This window comes from Toxotes jaculatrix, chromosome 13 (genome assembly GCF_017976425.1).
Source record: "Toxotes jaculatrix isolate fToxJac2 chromosome 13, fToxJac2.pri, whole genome shotgun sequence".
In the NCBI taxonomy this organism is placed as follows: Eukaryota; Metazoa; Chordata; class Actinopteri; family Toxotidae; genus Toxotes; species Toxotes jaculatrix.
In genome coordinates this window covers 17,678,148-17,701,191 of record NC_054406.1, presented here as the reverse complement: position 1 = coordinate 17,701,191, position 23,044 = coordinate 17,678,148, and the positions used below count along the sequence as shown (strand labels likewise).

Sequence of the window (23,044 nt, the reverse complement as noted above, 5' to 3'; positions counted from 1 at the left end):
CAGCATCACAATCGATGATTACCACAAAATGAACCACTGTCAAGAGGCAGCGGCAGAGACGTCCATTAACATTCCCCTGCTGTAGTCCACACATCCAGCTTGTGAGGCCACACACGCATGCACAGTCTCAAACATGAGACTAATACATAATTCATAGTAATATAGCAAATGATGTATAGTTCTGGAGGTGCTTCTGACAATGTGTAATAATGGAGCTACAGTCACTGACAAATCTGCACATAAACAAATGATCAGGATTGTCATGAATAGAATGTATGATGCTGCAGGCGCCCTGACATCTGTAGGATGGCAGATGTAAGAGATGATTTGGTGCGGGGGTAATTGCATTGATGTCATGCGAGAGAGATTGCTGTGTACGACTGTGTGTGTAGCTAGTAATGGGGGTGGAGGTGGGGTTGCAAACTTGAACTGAATTACACCACATTTCATTCATGTTGATGAAGTAACATGATTGTAGCTTGCGGATTTTTATTAACGCTTACATTGCCAGGCAAGCACAGCCAGCGAATACCGCCTTCTATGGCTTGCCCTTTTTTCTGTCAAATAGTTCCAGATCCTAAAAGCCACAAGGACTACGCCTGCATTGGTTATTCCTATTTGAATTTCCACCACATCCAAAGAACCCTAAAGACAGCCGCTGTGAGGTTTGTGTTTGTCCAGTAAGTGACGCTCAGTGCTGCAAGCTCAGTCAAGATAGGTCCTGTGCCATTAGAAAGTACTACCAACAGAGCAGGGACTCTTTTGGGGCCTGAAAATGCATTTTACAGTGAGGTTTCCCAAGCAAATACCCAAAGTGCCTTAACAGCGTCCATTGAGTGCAAAGGAGCAGTGGTTATACTCCAAACCATACTGACACAGCAAGCTGGAAGCTCTTCTCTGCTGCTTGCATCCGTGACCTAATTCTTTTGGTTAAGACCATGAATTCATATGCATGGATCAGGCTTTGAGCATAAGATTGATACACTAAAAAGCTTCATGTTCAGACTTTAGGCTCCTTACCTGAACTTACCAGCACACCTTAATTTGACTTTTGATCTCAAGCTTTATCTCACCCTTACTCATGAATGAGACACCAAGATACTTGAACACCTTTACGTGGTGCAGCAACTCCAAATCCAAGGTTATTAATACACCATTTTCCAGCATAGTGCCATGGCTTCATATTTAAAAGTGCTGCTTCACATTGTTTCAATGTCCAGGTGCATGCTGAAGGTCATGGTCTCCTTACTGAAGTGAACAGAATTGGTGCCAAAAGTATAACCATGACATAGCCCAGCACCCATTGGTGATCAGAGGAAAACCAAAAACCCCAAATTCAGCTTGCCTAAAATGGTAACTGCAGCTGTGGCCGCACAAAAAAAGACTATCAGTAAGAGTTACAGCTAATCATATGACTTGACCTGTCTTGACATGACATTCCAATACCCTTGATTTCACCAGGTTGTCATCTTTTAACGTTGTAAAATAAAGAACGTGTTCCTTGCTGGCATATGTTGTCACACAGAAACTGTACTTTCGTAGAAGGGGCTTGTATTTTTATGATGATTCTGATAAGAGACTTTGTTGCTCTGGTGGCATTGCTGTTTTTCATAAAGATAAGACCATCACCGGATCATGATAAAGAAATACTCGGATTTCAAAACGTATATGGGAGAGGAAACTGACAACGAAGAAATAACAAGAAATGGAATGGAAGATTTTCAATATGTGCGTCATAATTGTCATCAGTATTACTGTCAAGATTTGTGAGCTTTGATCATTACAATACATCCTGCTCAGTGTGATGCAAGTCTAAGTTGCAATACTGTGCTTTTGCACTCTCAGAAATAATCCCAACATTTGAAGACATGCTGTGTTTAGTTACAAGAGATTTGTCCTGTGAGTTAGATCCATTCCTGCACCACTGTCCTCCTCTTTGCATTCAGATTGCTCCCAGTTGTGATACTCTAATGATGACTTGTATCCTCCAGTCCTTACTTTATAGGCTAATACCCGCAGAGAGGATCTCTCCTCAACTGATAGTGTGAGAGAGCAGGAGAGCCATGGCTTTGGAGGACAGATTAGCAGTAATGCCAGGTCATTTCAGCATGTGGCTATAAGACTCTTGCAAGACCTCAGTGAGAAAATGAAAGTGTGGAATAATTACCTGAATCAGATTACTAAGAACTTCCAGGCTTGCAGGTCACAATTAGTTTGAAGCGCGGAGGAGAGCTCAGTGTTCTGTCTCGCTAATGACCACAATCAATCATTTATCATATACAGAATCAAAGACTGGGGATAGTTTGATTTTGTGGTAATTTAGCTTAAGAAGCTTTGGCCACCAGAAACAATTGGCATGGAGCTGATGCGGGGAAAACAGAGAGCCAAGAACAGCTCACGGTTCCTTATCAGTAAAGAAATAATTCTCATTTGAAAAACTTTCAGTTGCCATACAATACAAATGAATATGCTCTATATGTAAAACATGCCGGCTGCTTTAGCACTATTTTGGGAATCGATTCTTTTTATTCTTTTCTTACTGATGCATATCTTACCAAGGACAAAAAGGAATCTAATTTCCTTGTAATTTTGTGTAGACTAAACAATTATTTACCTATAACTGGGTGGATTCCTGATAACGGCAGAGGTGTTTGAGCTGAATCTAAGCAATTTACAAAATGTTGGACAAAACCACTGATAAATCTAATATTCTTTAAAAAACCTCAAAAGACAGTGCTTATGTTCTAACATCTGCAGTATGTAGGGCTAATATCAGGCACTTTGGTTCTTCGGATTTTTCCGGTGAATTCTTTCATACACATACTATACACACACATACATAAGATTTAAGAAAAAAAGTCTATGACAGCAATCGGTGTTTATTACTGTGCCTCATACACCCCTCGTGCTTTATCTGGATGGACCAGTTTTGAGCTCAGTTGGAAGTGTCTGATGATGATAAAAGATTGTCTAACCCTGTCTCCCAGAAACCAAACTCACTAATTTGCAGCAGCAAATTTTAATTCATTAAGATGTCAACCTAGTGCTCAAATGATGTTTTTCTATCAAAGTATAGTGGAAATTTTTTTAATGAAAATCTGTTAAAACATTAACACATCTGCAAAACATTCATATATCTTGTGGGGAAATCAGTGTTTTGCACACATGATAAACTTATAGTTAAAGCAGGATTAATGTTTTTATTGGTATCTTTAGGCACTCAAAGCACTTGGTTAGAGTGAGGGAAAGATTGTGATCTTACCGAAAAAGGTCACAGTGACTTGAAACTCAAGACTGAACTTTCTCTTTACATACGTTATGTAATGAAATCAATGGCAAAATACTTCAAGGTCAAATAGTCTTTAAAACAGGTAAGATGATGAGCCATCATTTGTATGTTCACCTCCGTCACATGCAAATCTGATTTAAATCAGTTGTATGTCTCAGCTTTTCTGGGTGTTGAAAGCCACTGTGATTTACAAATGTTGTTTGTACAGATCAGAGATAATGGACCATATGAAAAGAGCAAATACAGAGCAAATATGGCAACAAGATACCACTGAGAAAATGAAAATGAAAATGTGTAGAGTACACTACAGCACACATATAAAAAAATACAAACACCCAAAACAAAGCATGAAACATAAGAATATCAAATAAACCAAGAAAAGTCTGTCAGAAGCCTGAAGCTGTTTCTCTTGTCCTGACAGAGTGACTATTCTAGTCACTTTACTCTTGACTTTCCAGTTTAGGGCCTCGTTTCTAACTGTGTATGAAAAAAAAAAAAACAGGTGCTTGAAACTTGCAGTTGCCACTTCTTCTGAAAAGGCTGGGATTTATAAAACCAAACTGGATTGGAAAATGTGTGTAGCTGTACGGAAACTCTGACCCATGCTTACAAACGTTTAGGAGATTGTGGTAATTTCTTTTTAAAACTAAGTAGAGAATAGATTTGTGACAAAATCTTTGAATGCTGTAAATGTTTAACAGGCTATTTAATTAGTTTTCATGTTTATATTTATTTTTTATTACAGTAAAAATGACTTCATTGAACACGTCTGTGGGAATGGTCCTGTATGTTTCTTTGGTGCCACTTATACATAATTGGACTGTAACATAATGTGTGCTTTTCCTTTTTGATTACACAGTAAGAGCCATGGTATTAAAAGAAACTTTTTTCTTGTCAGTACTGTACCCTGCAGGTACACATTATTTAAATAAATGATCTAATTGTTACTCCCTTGTTCCCAATTGTTTTCCACTGTACTTACATTTAAGTACTAGCAGGAAAACAGTATTTTATTGATACCTGACTCATACAACTGCCTTACACTGTAAATTCCTACAGTGAGCAGGTCAGACAGTGTTCCACGGTGTAAATAACCCCCCCCCCCCCCTAACTCAACGACTCTTCATATCTTCATTGAGTTGGAAACTGAACAAAAATCAACCAGCAAAGTTCAAACACATCCTTTAGGTTGCATAAGATATTTAATAATGATATGAAACATACTGAAGTGCACTGTTTGTGCCTCTGTGAATTTTGGAAACAAGCTGAAGTGGGTTCAAGTGTTTGGCCACAGAGGAAGTTAGACGACTCGCTAGAAGGTCAGAAACGATGGTTGAAAGTCATTCACAATACTTTCTTATGGGTTTTTGGGCACAATATTAACAGTTGAGAGTTTCCATGATTTGGGCACTGTGCTTTTGTTCTACAAGTAATAGAATAACCCTGTGAACACTTTTCACTATCCTGTTATTGTTGAAGTTAAATGTTGTAGTCTGAACTTCCATCCATTTTTTTTCTATACTCCTTTATCCGTCAGGGTCGCAGGGGAGCTGGAGCCTATCCCAGGTGACTATGGGCAAGAGGTGGGGTACGCCCTGGACTGGTCACCAGTCAGTCACAGGGCTGACACACAAAGACAAACAACCACACACGCACACACTCACACCTACGGGCAATGTAGAGTAGCCAATTAACCTAATGTGTACGTTTTTGGAATTGTGGGAGGAAGCCGGAGTACCGGGAGAAAACCCACGCAGGCACAGGGAGAACATGCAAACCCAGACCAAACATGTCCTTATATCAACTTACAACTACATTATAATGGGTCATGAACTATTAATAAAATGTTGATATGCTTCTTGTGAATGCTGAACAGGTGGACTTAAAGTAAATTGTTATTAATACTACACCATATATGTACCTGTGAAGCGCTAAAGGAAATAATATCTAAAGCCTTTGGCGTTCTCCCTGTTCTTCCACCCCTACAACTTTCCCAGAAAATATCCTAGCTTCTCAGAATGCAACACAATGTTTTGCACATATTTGCATAAAATCTATGGGCTGTAACATTTAGAATAACTTATATTGTTGTGACCTACACAGACACAACATCAGAGAAGACAGAATAGTAAGTGCTGGTAACATGAAATCTAACTTATACATACATACCTGCATTTAAGGGTTTACTGATTGTTTGATCTATTGATCTGTATTACAGGCTCATACAACATAACAAAAAAGGAATGGAAACGACAGGAGTGGTGATCTTGCTGCTTCTGGGTTAGTGCATAATCATCCAATCCTATTTAATGGATTATTGTTCACACAGTAAAGTGAGATATGATTTTAAAACTTTTGCAAACTGCCAATGAATTCTTGTCATTTTAGCACAATCGACACTTTCACTGGGCACCACCAGGGAATACCACCTGGTGCAGCTGTTGAAAAACTGGACTGAAGCTCAGAGTTACTGTCGGGAGCATTTTGTTGACCTGGCAACCATAGAGACGGCAGAGGACTGGGACAGAGTGAAAACAATATTTGATAGCAGTGGCCAACGTGCATGGATAGGACTTTATAATGACGTTAAGGATTGGAAGTGGTCATTGAATGATACATATCTCTACAGAGATGGCAACACTGAAGTTCGAGATTGGTTTGGTTCAGATTTTGACAACTACCAAGGTTTGGAGTGGTGTATGGAAATGCATGGAACAGGAGCTCTAAATGATTTGGGCTGTAATTATCTTAGAAGGTCAATGTGTTATAATGGTGAGTGTGCACTTCTTCACAGTATTATATATTGTTATGAATGTATTCATTTGATAAAATTTTAATTTAATTGCATCAGTTAATTATCATTTTACACTTTACAGTTATCCCTTTCTAACACTGAATGACCATGTTATATTTACACTCCCTCTTTTGATTATGCTGTATAATTTCAGAGTCCACCAATGAGCACATCCCAGTTACAGAGCCTATGACCTGGGTTTCAGCTCAGCAAAACTGCAGGGACAAATACACAGACTTGACCAGCATAAGAGACGAGCAAGAGAGGGAGAAGATCAGGAGTATGATTGGTGGATCAGATCACTGGATTGGTTTGTATAGACTTGGATGGACGTGGTCTGACGCAAGTAACTCTTCGTTACATTTTTGGCTAAACACCGAACCCAGTGGTGGACAGGAAAGTTGTGTATGGGCTTCACCAGAAGGGTGGGCTGATCATCTTTGTGACGTAAAATATCCATTCATATGTTCAGGTAAGCAGTCAAATTTCATGTCAGTGAATTTGCAAAATTCTAATTTCAAATGATATAATTTCTCAAAGATTTACAGCTCAAAAGTTAACAACACACTAAAAGCATGACTTTTATCCTCATTCTGCAGTTCCCATGATGAAAGTGCTGAAGGTTGTAGTGTCGTCTGAAGGATCTGTGGACCTGAATGATCCTCTAGTGCAAGAAGCCCTTTTGAACCATGTAAGTCTCAATCTTCCTCTGGGTGATATGAATTTAAACAAGACTAAAAATCTACAGCCATGCTCTGGCTAACATCTCCCCGAAAACTAAAATGTGACAAAGTCAGAACACTTTATCTGTGAACCATCTGTGTTTTCCTGCCAATCCGTATTATAAGCGTTAGATCATAGATCAGAAGCCAGTAAGTAAGGTTCATCAAACTTGGTGCTTATTTTGGTCGAGCCTTGTGTTTTCAAGATTCAGCTACTGACTGTTCTGCAGTCCATTAAACAGTAATGTAAGAATGATGGCACAGTGTGAACTGAATTCAGCTCCAAGGTTTTTAAAGACATTGTGTTTGCTGAACTCCTTATTTTTAAGCATTTTGGCATGAACTCAAAGGTTGGGCTTTGAGCCACGGACATTTATCACAAACATTGTTCTTCCTTTTTCAAACCTGGTAACTACATTACCCACAATGCAACTCAACTGCCAACAGTGTGTTACTCTATTAGTGGCTAATTTAGCCTCAAGCAGAGAGGAGGAGCAGGCTGTAGAGGTCTGGTAAGCTCACTTGTGTTTGCAGTAGTATTAACCCACACCTGTAAACTTTAAAGGGTAAATGTGTTGAAAAACTTTCAGCGTGGTTCCAGATCCAAAGTTTCTCCCTCAAAACAATATTTGACTCTAAAATGATATAATAATAAATAACATGCTCTGACTATCAGTTTATATTAATCTGGCTTAATGATTCAGGATTGACTACACAACAATATCACAGTAAACTGGTGTCAAAAATAAGTTGTATTCTGTCTTTTAGATGACGAAACGTATGAAGGACAGCAGGATCCCTCAGAAGTTCAGACTGAGTTGGAGGAAGCAACCAAATGGCAAAGTCTTTAATTAGAGCTTTAATTACTGGTGCTTTAATTAGGGCCCGGGCACGAAGTTCATGCAAAGCCCTATTGTATCTGAAGGACTTATTATTATTATTATCACTATTATTATTATTATTTTCCTCCTCCTCTTTTATTTTTCTCCCGCCGCTTTGTCGGCTAATTTGACCCAGTGGACGTGCTCAAAAACGCACCAAACTTTGCCCAAAATTGACCCCAGATGAAAATTCTTGTTTGACACTGTCTGTGCGACCGGGCGTGGCCAAACAACTTTGATGATTCCCAGGGAAATCATCCCATGGAGCTGAAATCTTGTCATGTTGCTCTTAAGACACTATTGTCCAACAGTTATCAAAAGCTTTTCTCTACGTTACACGATGTGGGCGGAGCACCGCCGCAAACTCACCCTCCGATTTGTGAAAATGAGGATTTGGGGTTTTTCCCACTTGTCATCCATTCTGGCTAATATTCCGCCTTGAAACCTATAATCCCCAATAAGGCTTGCCACAGGGCACTGTTTATAAGCTGTACTTCCTGTTTTTACCAATGGCTTCTAATTTAATAGTGTGGTATAGAACAGTTATGAGTCATTAATTTGAAGTTTTGTGTCACCAAATGTTCAATAAAGACATTTACAGCAATGTATCAGTCTGCAGGTGTAAATGTTAAAGGGCAGCATAAACAAGAAAACAACACAAAAATAATGTCACCTTTTAGGTACATGTGGAGAACATGTTAGCAACTGCTGAAGATTCACCCTATTTATCATTCATTTGGAGTCATATTTGTGTCCACCTGGCAAATGTAAGTCTGATATTAATTCTATTTTACCTCTGTTTTTGGCCTCTACCAACTCCTGAGAGAAATATCTGGCTCTTTCATTGTTAAATGCTCCACTACCTAGCTACAGCAACTAGCTAACTGTTTGGTGCTGAGCAGGTACTGTACTATAGGTTTTTAGAGCTTGTCTGCTGCACCAACAACAATACACTGAAAGCAGTGGGAGTGAACCAACACAGGAAAGTTGCAGCAGGACAGATAAACAGTGAACTGAAACTCACTAAACAGCTCTGTAAAGCCGAGGAGAGCTGCAGATTCAAGTTCATTATTGGGACCTGTGCCTTTCACGTTATCACCTTGTTTTCACATTGTCATTTTAAAATCTATAATACCCACTTTCATAATTTGATCATAAAAATTTGGCCTACATGTCCTGTAGCCATATTCCAGAAAGTGAGTCGTGGAACGGTCCGTTAGAGAGGTGTTCCTCATTAGCCTATGAGCCAGCTGACAAGATAAAAAAAAAAAAAAATGTGTCATGCTGGAAGAGGATTTTCCATAACCTGGAAACCCGAAAGTTGTTCTTATTAAGTCTTATTAATTTCTTACTTTGTTAGATAGTTTACAGCAGTGGTTGAGGAAAGTGGAAGAAAAAAAAATGGAAGGATACAGGTAGCAGCTGGTCCATTCTCCATACATATTACTAATTTGCAGCAGTAAATACGTTATTTCATTAAGATGTCAACATAACAGTCAAATGATGTTTTTCTATCAACATATAGAGGAAAAGTTAATGAAAATCTGTTAAAACATTGTCTTTGTTTTCCCCACAAGATATATTCATAGCAGTTAAAGCAGGATGAGGGAAAGATTGTGATCTTGGTTAAATACTGAAAAAAGTGAGTGACTTGAAACTCAAGATTGATCTCTCTTTAAATATGTCATGTAATGAAATCAATGGCAAAATACTTCAAGGTCAAATATGATGAAAATGATGAGCCATCATTTGCATGTTCACCTCCGTCCCATGCAAATCATATTTAAATAAGTTCTCTGTCTCAGCTTTTCTAGGTGTTGAAAGCCACTGTGATTTACAAATGTTGTTCGTATAGACCAAAAATAATGTACCATATAAAAACATACAGAGCAAATATGGCAACAAGATACTGCTGAGATGAAAATGTGGAGAGTACACTACAGTACACAAATAAAAAAATTGCAAACACCCAAAACAAAGCATGAAACATAAAAACGTAAAATAAACCAAGAACAGTCTGTTACTTCTAGGTGATTCATACAACTGCCTTACACTGTAAATTCCTACAGTGAGCAGGTCAGACATTGTTCCACGGACACAGACTCTGTGGCTGAGTGTAAATAAACCCCCCATTAACTCCAAGATCAACGAGTCTTCATATTTTCATTGAGTTGGAAACTGAACAAAAATCAACCAGCAAAGTTCAAACACATCCTTTAGGTTGCATAAGATATTTAATAATGACATGAAACATACTGAAGTGCACTGTTTGTGCCTCTGTGAATTTTGGAAACGAGCTGAAGTGGGCTCAAGTGTTTGGCCACAGAGGAAGTTAGATGACTCGCTAGAAGGTCAGAAACGATGGTTGAAAGTCATTCACAATACTTTCTTATGGGTTTTTGGGCACAATATTAACAGTTGAGAGTTTCCATGATTTGGGCACTGCGCTTTTGTTCTACAAGTAATAGAATAACCCTGTGAACACTTTTCACTATCCTGTTATTGTTGAAGTTAAATGTTGTAGTCTGAACTTCCATCCATTTTTTTTCCTATACTCCTTTATCCGTAAGGGTCGCAGGGGAGCTGGAGCCTATCCCAGATGACTATGGGCAAGAGGTGGGGTACGCCCTGGACTGGTAACCAGTCAGTCACAGGGCTGACACACAAAGACAAACAACCACACACTCACACCTACGGGCAATATAGAGTAGCCAGTTAACCTAATGTGCATGTTTTAGGGATTGTGGGAGGAAGCCGGAGTACTGGGAGAAAACCCACACAGGCATAGGGAGAACATGCAAACCCAGACCAAACATGTCCTTATATCAACTTACAACTACATTATAAAGGGTCATGAACTATTAATAAAATGCTGATATGCTTCATGTGTATGCTGAATGTTACTAATACCACACCATATATGTACCTTTCCCAGAAAATATCCTAGCTTCTCGGATTGTAACACAGTGTTTTGCACATATTTGCATAAAATCTATGGGCTGTAACATTTAGAATAACTTATATTGTTGTGACCTACACAGACACAACATCAGAGAAGACAGAACAGTAAGTGCTGGTAACAATAAAATCTAACTTATACATACATACCTGCATTTAAGGGTTTACTGATTGTTTGATCTATTTTTCTGTATTACAGGCTTATACAACGTAACGAAAAAGGAATGGAAACGACAGGAGTGGTGATCTTGCTGCTTCTGGGTTAGTGCATAATCATCCAATCCTATTTAATGGATTATTGTTCACACAGTAAAGTGAGATATGATTTTAAAACTTTTGCAAACAGCCAATGAATTCTTGTCATTTTAGCACAATCGACACTTTCACTGGGCACCACCAGGGAATACCACCTGGTGCAGCTGTTGAAAAACTGGACTGAAGCTCAGAGTTACTGTCGGGAGCATTTTGTTGACCTGGCAACCATAGAGACGGCAGAGGAGTGGGACAGAGTGAAAACAATATTTAATAGCAGTGGCCAACGTGCATGGATAGGACTTTATAATGATGTTAAGGATTGGAAGTGGTCATTGAACGATACATATCTCGACAGAGAAGTTGGAGATTGGTTAGGTTCACAGGTTGATAACTACCAAGGTTTGGAGTGGTGTGTGGAAATGCAAGACACAGGAGCTCTAAATGATGTCAGCTGTAGTTATCTTAGAAGGTCAATGTGTTATGATGGTGAGTGTGCACTTCTTCACAGTATTATATATTGTTATGAATGTATTCATTTGATAAAATTTTAATTTAATTGCATCAGCTAATTATCATTTTACACTTTACACTTATCCCTGTCTAACACTGAATGACCATGTTATATTTACGCTCCCTCTTTTGATTATGCTGTATAATTTCAGAGTCCACCAATGAGCACATCCCAGTTATAGAGCCTATGACCTGGGTTTCAGCTCAGCAAAACTGCAGGGACAAATACACAGACTTGACCAGCATAAGAGACGAGCAAGAGAAAGAGAAGATCAGGAGTATGATTAGTGGGTACAGTTACTGGATTGGTTTGCATAGACTTGGATGGACGTGGTCTGACCCGAGTGACTCTTCGTTACATTTTTGGCTAAATACTGAACCCAGTGGTGGACAGGAAAGTTGTGTATGGGCTTCACCGGAAGGGTGGGCTGATCATCCTTGTGATGTAAAATATCCATTCATATGTTCAGGTAAGCAGTCAAATTTCATGTCAGTGAATTTGCAAAATTCTAATTTCAAATGATCTAATTTCTCAAAGATTTACAGCTCAAAGCACTAAAACACACACTAAAAGCACATGACTTTTATCCTCATTCTGCAGTTCCCGTGATGAAAGTGCTGAAGGTTGTAGTGTCGTCTGAAGGATCTGTGGACCTGAATGATCCTCTAGTGCAAGAAGCTGTTTTGAACTATGTAAGTATCATTCTTCCTCTGGGTGATATGAATTTAAACAAGACTAAAAATCTACAGCCATGCTCTGGCTAACAAAGGTCTGTACCAAATTCCATGGCAAGCCATACAATAACTGTCATTGCATCTCCCCGAAAACTAAAATGTGTCAGAACACTTTATCTGGGAACCATCAGTATTTTCTGGCCAATCCGTCTTAGAAATATTAGATCATAGATCAGAAGCCAGTAAGTAAGGTTCATCAAACTTGGTGCTTATTTTGGTCTAGCCTTATGTTTTCAAGATTCAGCTGACTTTTATGCAATCCATTAAACCAGTGGTGTCCAAAGTGTTCCACAAAGGGCCGTGTGGCTGCAGGTTTTTGTTCCAACCAATGTGTCTGTGAATGTTCTCATTCATCCAGGTCATAGTTCAGACGACTCTCAACGAGCGTCATCCACCAGGGACTCACCTGACCCTAACGACTGTCATTCACATGAGACACAAACTAGGTCACATGAGCCTGACGACTGTCGTTCACTGGGGACCATAACAATGGTCAGGTGAAACCAGTACTTTCACAGGTACTTTGGTGGTCCCACCTACAACAGGTTAAATACCTGGGTCTTACTCCACTTTCTTGGTCAGACTAGTGCGGACTAGATAGACCGATACGTACGAACTGATGAAGCCCCTTGGATAAGAGGCGAAACGTCTTCCCAGACAAACATATGTCCAGTTGCCCTCGATTCAATTTTCTAAGAAAGTTCCAACCAATGAAGAGCACACAGTTTGACCAATCAACTGTCTAAAGACTGAGATCAGTTGATTGAGTGAGTCAAGTCTGGTGTGCTGCTGCTTGGTTAGAACAAAAACCTGCAGCCACACGGCCCTTTGTGGAACACTTTGGACACCTCTGACATTAAGGTTCATCAAACTTCTGCAGTCCATTAAACAGTAATGTAAGAATGATGACATGATGTGAAATGAATTCAGCTAAAAAGTCCAAATCCATATGGATTTTTAAAGACATAATGTTTGCTGAGCTCCTTATTTTGAAGCACTTTGATATGGACTCGAAGGTTGGGCTTTGAGCCACGGACATTTATAGTAAACATTGTTCTTCCTTTTTGAAACCTGGCAACTAAATTACCCACAATGCAACTCAACTGCCAACAGTTCAGTTTTACATTCTGGTGTGTTACTCTGTTAGCGGCTAGTTTAGCCTCAAGCTGTCAGCCTCAAGCAGAGAGGAGGAGCAGGCTGTAGAGGTCCGGTAAGCTCACTTGTGTATGCAGTAGTATTCACCCACACCTGTAAACTTTAAAGGGTAAATGTGTTGAAAAACTTTCAGCGTGGTTCCAGATCCAAAGTTTTCCCTCAAAACAATATATGTCTCTAAAATGATATAATAATAAATAAAATGCTCTGACTCTCAGTTTACATTAGTCTGGCTTAATGATTCAGGATTGACTACACAACAATATTACAGTAAACTAGTGTCAAAAATAAGTTTTATTCTGTCTTTTAGATGACGAAACGTATGAAGGACAGCAGGATCCCTCAGAAGTTCAGACTGAGATGGAGGAAGCAACCAAATGGCAAAGTCTTTAATTAGAGTTTTGATTACTGGAGCTTTAATTACAGTTTGTCCTGTTGCTTCACAGCATAAATTGTCTAATTTAATTTCACCATTTTGAATAAAAACTGCTTAGTTTGCATATGTATTAGCAGTGAACACTCAGAGGTGTGTTGTGCTTGGTGTTGATGAAGACATGGGAGAAGTAGGTGATGGTCCATTTTTAAAAGATGATGGCAAATCACAGTCTAAATGGTATCACAGTAGATTAGAGTTATTGTGACACACTGTGGCCAAGGGACAGGTTTAAACCCTGCTGAGAGGTGGTTAGTCATTATAATCAGCCTTTAAAATCAAAGCTTCTTGTTTGGTTTTTCTTTTCTTATAGTTGTTAAGTCTAATGTGGCATGCACACAACCAGGATTCAATCACAGCAAACAGTGTATGAGATAAGAGGACTAAAGAAAGACTGTGAATGAGTTGCAAAACTTTCTCTGTCAACATCTGAGGAGTTTGTATTTACTGTACTTGCTCCTGGAAACACTCATGTGGAAACAGGCATTTTCACCTTTGTACCTTTGTATCAAATCTATGACTTTTGCAATTTTGAAATTCAGACAGAATACTGTTTTGGACTCTTTTTGTCTCGAGACCTTCCTTACAGAGGATTTATAAGCTGTACTTAATGTCTTTACCAATGGCTAATTTTATAGTGTGGTATAGAACAGTTATGAGTCATTAATTTGAAGTTTTAAGTCACCAAATGTTAAATAAAGATATTTACAGCAATGTATCAGTCTGCAGTTGTAAACATTAAAAGGCAGCATAAACAAGAAAAGGACACAAAATTTATGTCACCTTTTAAGTTGATGTGGAGAACATGTTAGCTAACAGTTGCTTACTTACACATTCAGCAGTTACAGAGTTTTCGTTTATTTTTATTTATTCATTTCTTGCGCCATCACAACATCCTGTTTCGGCCGTGTTGTTTCGGTGATAAAAGTTTTTCAGCCAAAAACCGAAAATGCGCTTCTGGGCCATTTTCGGCCAAAAATTTTTGGTGGCCGAATATTCGGTGCATCCCTAGTTGAGGTACTGAGGTATGGGATAGAATTAAAAGCTGAGCTGAAGTCAATGAGGACTCTCTGTTTGCCCTGTGGACTGTTAGACTATCTAGCTGGATCATGGCATCTGTGCTTTTTTCATTTTTCTAAGTCTCTGTAAACACAGACATATAGCAGTCCTTGAAAGTGCAATGAGAAGCCTTAAATGATATAATCCACTTTGCTGACCAATTGACAGTCTTCAGGCAGGATAACAGACTAGTTTGCTTGTGCACTTCCGCATTTTGCAGCACTTCGGGCTGACTGTGGTTGCCTTGAGGCCTACTGGGCATAGCGGACCAAGCATGCTAAAGCATGTACAAAGATACTGACAAGAAAAATAAAGGTATTATGTTACAGAGGCCACTGCAAGCATCGATCTTTGGTGCTTTTATTTTTTTCCCCAGTTCTCAGCTCGGAGTCACCTCACCCCCATTTTGTCCTCTGTAACTGCTTAATACCCATTTAAATCAACTAGCACCATCTAACACCCCTAAAGATTGGATATGGTTGCTTATCAGTCTTTTAGTGGCAGTTTCTCTTGAATATAAGCAAACAAGTGGATAAGTGATTCTAATGACCTTGAGGATAAGAGCAGTACTTCTGTTTGTGTGTATGTTTGTGCATGTGTGCATTTAGGCATACCTGAGGGCACTTGGCTCCATGTTCAGGTGAGCTTCCAGAACAGGCTGGTGCAGGTAAATACATTGTATGTGTGGACTTGACTGCATACTATTTGCCTCTGACCTCCTCTCATGACTGGTCTCTCCTGCTGGGGATAAATCATGAGGATCTGTGGCAGGCTCACCCTGCTGAGGTGATTCATGGAGCTGCTTTCATGACCTTCCATTCAGGCACACAGCTGGGCCCACTTGCCCAATGTGCCCATTCATTCCTGTGACTAGACAATACAATCTTACAACTGCATAACAGACTTATGGATTAACAGAGTAAAAGTGAATACAGAGAATAACTTTAAATGGAGGTACTTCTCAAGGTATGTTTAAACCTGAATATACAACTGTAAAATGAATGGTAATATACAATAACAGCCTTCATGCATAAGATATTGCTTTTAGGGGCAGACAGATTCCTGCTGGCAAGTCAAGTCCATTCTTAACCAATCAAGATGATTTCATTAGATGTAAAGAACCATGCTGTGCTCGAGTAGTGGAGCCTTGTCCAAGTCTGGCATCTAAATGTGACTATTTAAAGTGATCAGCATCACTAAACATGTTGACTACATGCTGGGGTGCCTGATGTGTAGCAATGCTCCTGTCTGGGACGCCAGATGTTGCTCAGTCTGGGACCAGTTCACCCAGCCATTTCCTGCTCTCCCTCCCTTACACCAATTTAACAATTACACTTACACATATGCAGAGAAATATGCAACTAAAATACATGCATCACCTGTGTGGCTAGTTGTGTTGCTGTTGAGTTGTAAAATCTGTTAAAACATTAACGCACCTGTAAAACATTCATATATCTTGATGTTTTACATACATTGTTTTCCCCACAAGATAAACTTGTAGTTAAAGCAGGATTAACATTTTTATGGGTATGTTTAGGCACTCAAAGCACTTGGCTAAGGTGAGGGAAAGATTGTGATCTTGATTAAATACTGAAAAAGGTCACAGTGACTTGAAATTCATCAAGGTCAAATAGTCTTTGAAACAGGGAAGATGATGAGCCATCATTTGCATGTTCATCTCCGTCACGTGCAAATCTTATTTAAATCAGTTCTGTCTCAGCTTTTCTGGGTGTTGAAAGCAACAACAAATGTTGTTCGTCCTGACCTACAAAAATAATGGACCATATAAAAACACACAAAGCAAATATGGCGACAAGACACCACTGAGATGCAGCACACAAATAAAAAATACAGACACCTAAAACAAAGCATGAAACATAAAAACATAAAGTAAACCAAAAACAGTTTGTCGGAAGCCTGAAGCTGTTTCTCTTGTCCTGGCAGAGTGACTATTCTGGTTACTTTACTGTTGAGTTTCCAGTTTAAGGCTTCGTTTCTAACTGTTGCGTATGTAAAAAAAAAAAAAAAAAGATGGGGGGGCGACATGCAACATCAACATGAACCCAGTGCCTTATTTAAGCGTAGCTGTTGCACTGTTCTAAAAACACAGTCTTACTGGGATGAGACACATTTATTGTTCAGCTAATTTCTTTAAAGTGAGCCATGTGAAATCTCTCAGTTTACCAGTCTGTGAGTGTGTTAACATTCCAACACGTGGTCAGGGCCATATACTTTGAGTAGTGGGAGTGGGTTTAGGAGTGATCTGCTGGTTCATCATGTCTGCAGTAGAGCTCTAGCACTTGAGCTAATGAGCCTTCTAAGTGGTCACAGATTGTAGCAAAAATGTTCAAAATTAATGCTTTATGAAGCAATGCTGCATGTTGCTATTTTAATAAAGGGCCTATGTTTTCCAGCTGTACAGTTTTTTTTCCATATACTGTGTATGTGTATGTACGTGTATGTGCATGTGCGTGTTTGCATGTGTAGACTCACATACTGCTCCATAGTAACTCTAGTTTTGCTCATTTTCTTTTCTGAATGAGGAAAAAAAGGAGCCATTAAAAAGTTTTGCAAAGTATGTCCCTTAACTCTCAAGAATGACCCATGTTGCTTACTGATCTGTCTCACCTATTTCTCCTTGTGAATTTTAGGAGAGAAATATCAGAAACATTTCAGACAAAACAGAAACTAAAATGAGACTCAAATGAGTATCACAAATTTGTCTAACGGGCTGTTGAAGAGCAAGCTTTGAGCAGTAAAATTTACCTCTGGGATGAAACATACTGAAGTGCACTGTTTGTGCCTCTGTAAATTTTGGAAACAAGCTGAAGTGGGTTCAAGTGTCTGGCCACAGAGGAAGTTAGACGACTCGCTAGAAGGTCAGAAACGATGGTTGAAAGTCATTCACAATACTTTCTTATGGTTTTTGAGCACAGGATTAACAGTTGAGAGTTTCCATGATTTGGGCACTGTGCTTTTGTGCTACAAGTAATAGAATAACCCTGTGAACACTTTTCACTATCCTGTTATTGTTGTAGCTAAATGTTGTAGTCTGAACTTCCATCCATTTTGTTTCTATACTCCTTGATCCGTCAGGGTCGCAGGGGAGCTGGAGCCTATCCCTGGTGACCATGGGCAAGAAGTGGGGTACGCCCTGGACTCGTCGCCAGTCAATCGCAGGGATGACACACAAAGACAGACAACCACACACGCACACACTCACACCTACGGGCAATGTTGAGTAGCCAATTAACCTAATGCACATGTTTTTGGGATTGTGGGAAGAAGCCGGAGTACTGGGAGAAAACCCACGCAGGCACAGGGAGAACATGCAAACCCAGACCAAACATGTCCTTATATCAGCTTACAACTACATTATAATGGGTCTAACTATTAATAAAATGTTGATATGCTTCTTGTGAATGCTGAACAGGTGGACTTAAAGTAAACTTTTACTAATACTACATCACTGTGAAGAGCTAAAGGAAATAGTATCTAAAGCCTTTGGCGTTCTCCCTGTTCTTCCACCCCTACAGCTTTCCCAGAAAATATCCTAGCTTCACAATGTTTTGCACATATTTGCATAATATCTTTGGGCTGTATCATTTAGAAATACTTATATTGGTGTAACCAACACAGACACAACATCAGAGAAGACAGAACAGTAAGTGCTGGTAACATGAAATCTAACTTAGTACCTGGTTTATTGATTGTTTGATCTATTGATCTGTATTACAGGCTTATACAACGTAACAAAAAAGGAATGGAAACCACAGCGTTGCTCATTTTGCTGCTTCTGGGTTAGTGCATAATCATCCAATCCTATTTAATGGATTTTTGTTCACACAGTAAAGTGAGATATGATTTTAAAACGTTTGCAAACAGTCACTGAATTCCTGTCTTTTTAGCACAGTCAACACTTTCATTGGGCACCACCAGGGAATACCACCGGGTGTATCAGTGGAAAAACTGGACTGAAGCTCAGAGTTACTGTCGGGAGCATTTTGCTGACCTGGCAACCATAGAGACGGCAGAGGACTGGGACAGAGTGAAAACAACATTTAATAGCATAAGCGAAATCTTGTGGATAGGACTTTATGATGACATTAACGGCTGGAAGTGGTCATTGAATGATACATATCTCTACAGAGATGGCAACACTGAAGTTGGAGATTGGTTTGATTTACAAACGGACAACTACGGAGGTGTGGAGCAGTGTGTGGTAATGATGGGAACAGGCGTTCTAATTGATGTCAACTGTAATAGTAATTACAGTTCTGTGTGTTATGATGGTGAGTGTGCACTTCTTCACAGTATTATATATTGTTATAAATGTATTCATTTGATAAAAATGTAATTCAATTCCATCAATTTTTCACCTTCAGTTATCCCTGTCTAACACTGAATGATCATGTTATATTTACGCTCCCTCTTTTGATTATGATGTATAATTTCAGAGTCCACCGATGAGCACATCCAAGTTACAGAGCCTATGACCTGGGTTTCAGCTCAGCGTAACTGCAGGGACAAATACACAGACTTGACCAGCATAAGAGACGAGCAAGAGAAGGAGAAGATCAGGAGTATGATTGGTGGATCAGATCACTGGATTGGTTTGTATAGACTTGGATGGACGTGGTCTGACGCAAGTGACTCTTTGTTACGTTTTTGGCTAAACACCGAACCCAGTGGTGGAAAGGAAAGTTGTGTATGGGCTTCACCGGACGGGTGGGCTGATCATCCTTGTAACGTAAAAGCACATTTCATATGTTCAGGTAAGCAGTCAAATTTCATGTGGAAGTGAATTAGCAAAATTTGAATTTGTCAAAGATTTACAGCTCAAAAATTAACAACACACTAAAAGCATGACTTTTATCCTCATTCTGCAGTTCCCGTGATGAAAGTGCTGAAGGTTGTAGTGTCGTCTGAAGGATCTGTGGACCTGAATGATCCTCTAGTGCAAGAAGCTCTTTTGAACAATGTAAGTATCATTCTTCCTCTGGTTGATATGAATTTAAATAAGACTAAAAATCTACAGCCATGCTCTGGCTAACAAAGGTCTGTACCAAATTCCGTGGCAAGCCATACAATAACTCTCATTACATCTCCCCGAAAACTAAAATGTGACGAACGTGTGAAGTCAGAACGCTTTATCTGGGAACCATGTGTTTTTGGGCCAATCCGTTTTAGAAAGATTAGACCATAGATCAGAAGCCAGTAAGTAAGGTTCATCAAACTTGGTGCTTATTTTGGTCTAGCATTGTGTTTTCAAGATTCAGTTACTGACTGTTCTGCAGTCCATTAAACAGTAATGTAAGAATGATGGCATGATGTGAACTGAATTCAGCTCCAAGGTCCAAATCCATATGGATTTTTAAAGACATAGTGTTTGCTGAACTCCTTATTTTGAAGCACTTTGGCATGGACTCAAAGGTCGGGCTTTTGAGCCATGGACATTGATCATAAATATTGTTCTTCCTTTTTGAAACCTGGCAACTAAATTACCCACAATGTAACTCAACTGCCGACAGTGTGTTACTCTGTTAGCGGCTAATTTAGCCTCAAGCAGAGAGGAGGAGCAGGCTGTAGAGGTCCGGTAAGCTCACTTGTGTATGCAGTAGTATCAACCCACACCTGTTAACTTTAAAGGGTAAATGTGTTGAAAAACTTTCAGCGTGGTTCCAGATCCAACGTTTCTCCCTCAAAACAATATTTGACTCTAAAATGATATAATAATAAATAAAATGCTCTGACTCTCAGTTTACATTAGTCTGGCTTAATGATTCAGGATTGACTACACAACAATATAACAGTAAACTGGTGTCAAAAATAAGTTTTATTCTGTCTTTTAGATGACGAAACGTATGAAGGACAGCAGGATCCCTCAGAAGTTCAGACTGAGATGGAGGAAGCAACCAAATGGCAAAGTCTTTAATTAGAGCTTTAATTACTGGAGCTTTAATTACAGTTTGTCCTGTTGCTTCACAGCATAAATTGTCTAATTTAATTTCACCATTTTGAATAAAAACTGCTTAGTTTGCATATGTATTAGCAGTGAACACTCAGAGGTGTGTTGTGCTTGGTGTTGATGAAGACATGGGAGAAGTAGGTGATGGTCCATTTTTAAAAGATGATGGCAAATCACAGTCTAAATGGTATCACAGTAGATTAGAGTTATTGTGACATGCTGTGGCCTAGGGACAGGATTAAACCCTGCTGAGAGGTGCTTAGTCATTATAATCAGCCTTTAAAATCAAAGCTTCTTGTTTGTTTGTTTTTTTCATATAGTTGTTAAGTCTAATGTGGCATACACACAACCAGGATTCAATCACAGCAAACAGTGTAAGAGATAAGAGGACTAAAGAAAGACTGTGAATGAGTTGCAAAACTTTCTCTGTCAACATCTGAGGAGTTTGTATTTACTGTACTTGCTCCTGGAGATGCTCATGTGGAAACAGGCATTTTCACCTTTGTATCAAAACTATGACTTTTGGAATTTTGGAATTCAGACAGAATACTGTTTTGGACTCTTTTTGTGTCGAGGCCTTCCTTACAGAGGATTTATAAGCTGTACTTCCTGTCTTTACCAATGGCTCCTAATTTAATAGTGTGGTATAGAACAGTTATGAGTCATTAATTTGAAGTTTTAAGTCACCAAATGTTAAATAAAGATATTTACAGCAATGTATCAGTCTGCAGTTGTAAACATTAAAGGGCAGCATAAACAAGGAAAGGGCACAAAATTGATGTCACCTTTTAAGTTGATGTGGAGAACATGTTAGCTAACAGTTGCTTACTTACACAGTCAGCAGTTACAGAGTTTTCATTTATTTTTATTTATTCATTTCTTGCGCCATCACAACATCCTGTTTCGGCCGTGTTGTTTCGGTGATAAAATTCTTTCAGCCGAAAACCGAAAATGCGCTTCTGGGCCATTTACTGAGCTACTGAGGTATGGGATAGAATTAAAAGCTGAGCTGAAGTCAATGAGGACTCTCTGTTTGCCCTGTGGACTGTTAACCTATCTAGCTGGATCATGGCATCTGTGCTTTTTTCATTTAGCTAAGTCTCTGTAAACACAGACATACAGCAGTCCTTGAAAGTGCAATGAGAAGCCTTAAATGATATAATCCACTTTGCTGACCAATTGACAGTCTTCAGCCAAGATAACAGACTAGTTTGCTTGTGCATTTTGCAGCACTTCGGGCTGACTGTGGTTGCCTTGAGGCCTACTGGGTGTAGCGGACCAAGCATGCTAAGGCATGTACAAAGATACTGACAAGAAAAATAAAGGTATTATGTTAGAGAGGCCACTGCAAGCATCGATCTTGGGTGCTTGTATTTTTCCCCAGTTCCCAGCTCAGAGTCTCCTCACCCCCATTTTGTCCTCTGTAACTGCTTAATACCCATTTAAATCAACTAGCACCATCTAACACGCCTAAAGATTGGATACGGTTGCTTATCAGTCTTTTAGTGGCAGTTTCTCTTGAATATAAGCAAACAAGTGGATAAGTGATTCTAATGACCTTGAGGATAAGAGCGATACTTATGTTTGTGTGTATGTTTGTGCATGTGTGCGTTTAGGCATACCTGAGGGCACTTGGCCCCAGGTTCATGTGAGCTTCCAGAACAGGCTGGTGCAGGTAAATACATTGTATGTGTGGACTTGACTGCATACTATTTGCCTCTGACCTCCTCTCATGACTGGTCTCTCCTGCTGGGGATAAATCATGAGGATCTGTGGCAGGCTAACCCTGCTGAGGTGATTCATGGAGCTGCTTTCATGACCTTCCATTCAGGCACACAGCTGGGCCCACTTGCCCAATGTGCCCATTCATTCCTGTGACTAGACAATACAATCTTACAACTGCATAACAGACTTATGGATTAACAGAGTAAAAGTGAATACAGAGAATAACTTTAAATGGAGGTACTTCTCAAGGTATGTTTAAACCTGAATATACAACTGTAAAATGAATGGTAATATACAATAACAGCCTTCATGCATAAGATATTGCTTTTAGGGGCAGACAGATTCCTGCTGGCAAGTCAAGTCCATTCTTAACCAATCAAGATGATTTCATTAGATGTAAAGAACCATGCTGTGCTCGAGTAGTGGAGCCTTGTCCAAGTCTGGCATCTAAATGTGACTATTTAAAGTGATCAGCATCACTAAACATGTTGACTACATGCTGGGGTGCCTGATGTGTAGCAATGCTCCTGTCTGGGACGCCAGATGTTGCTCAGTCTGGG

The 23,044-nt window shown here is 39.4% G+C and overlaps 2 protein-coding genes and 1 long non-coding RNA gene across 3 annotated transcripts; all 3 read left to right on the top strand.

The window, feature by feature from the left end:
- The first annotated feature begins 5,528 nt into the window (after positions 1-5,528).
- LOC121192200 (putative C-type lectin domain family 20 member A) lies at positions 5,529-7,660 on the top strand. The gene is made up of 5 exons (XM_041053781.1): positions 5,529-5,569; positions 5,678-6,061; positions 6,238-6,363; positions 6,683-6,774; positions 7,574-7,660. The coding sequence occupies exons 1-5, from the start codon at positions 5,533-5,535 to the stop codon at positions 7,658-7,660; spliced, it is 726 nt and encodes a 241-aa protein (XP_040909715.1). The 5' UTR covers positions 5,529-5,532.
- Positions 7,661-10,725: 3,065 nt separating this feature from the next.
- On the top strand, positions 10,726-14,325 carry LOC121192248 (putative C-type lectin domain family 20 member A). Its single transcript, XM_041053841.1, has 6 exons — positions 10,726-10,752; positions 10,844-10,905; positions 11,014-11,385; positions 11,562-11,879; positions 12,011-12,102; positions 13,610-14,325. The coding sequence occupies exons 2-6, from the start codon at positions 10,869-10,871 to the stop codon at positions 13,694-13,696; spliced, it is 906 nt and encodes a 301-aa protein (XP_040909775.1). The 5' UTR covers positions 10,726-10,752; positions 10,844-10,868; the 3' UTR covers positions 13,697-14,325.
- Positions 14,326-19,677: 5,352 nt separating this feature from the next.
- On the top strand, positions 19,678-21,520 carry LOC121192268. The gene is made up of 2 exons (XR_005895178.1): positions 19,678-19,772; positions 20,644-21,520. It is a non-coding gene; the product is annotated as an uncharacterized LOC121192268 (long non-coding RNA).
- The last annotated feature ends 1,524 nt before the right edge of the window (positions 21,521-23,044 follow it).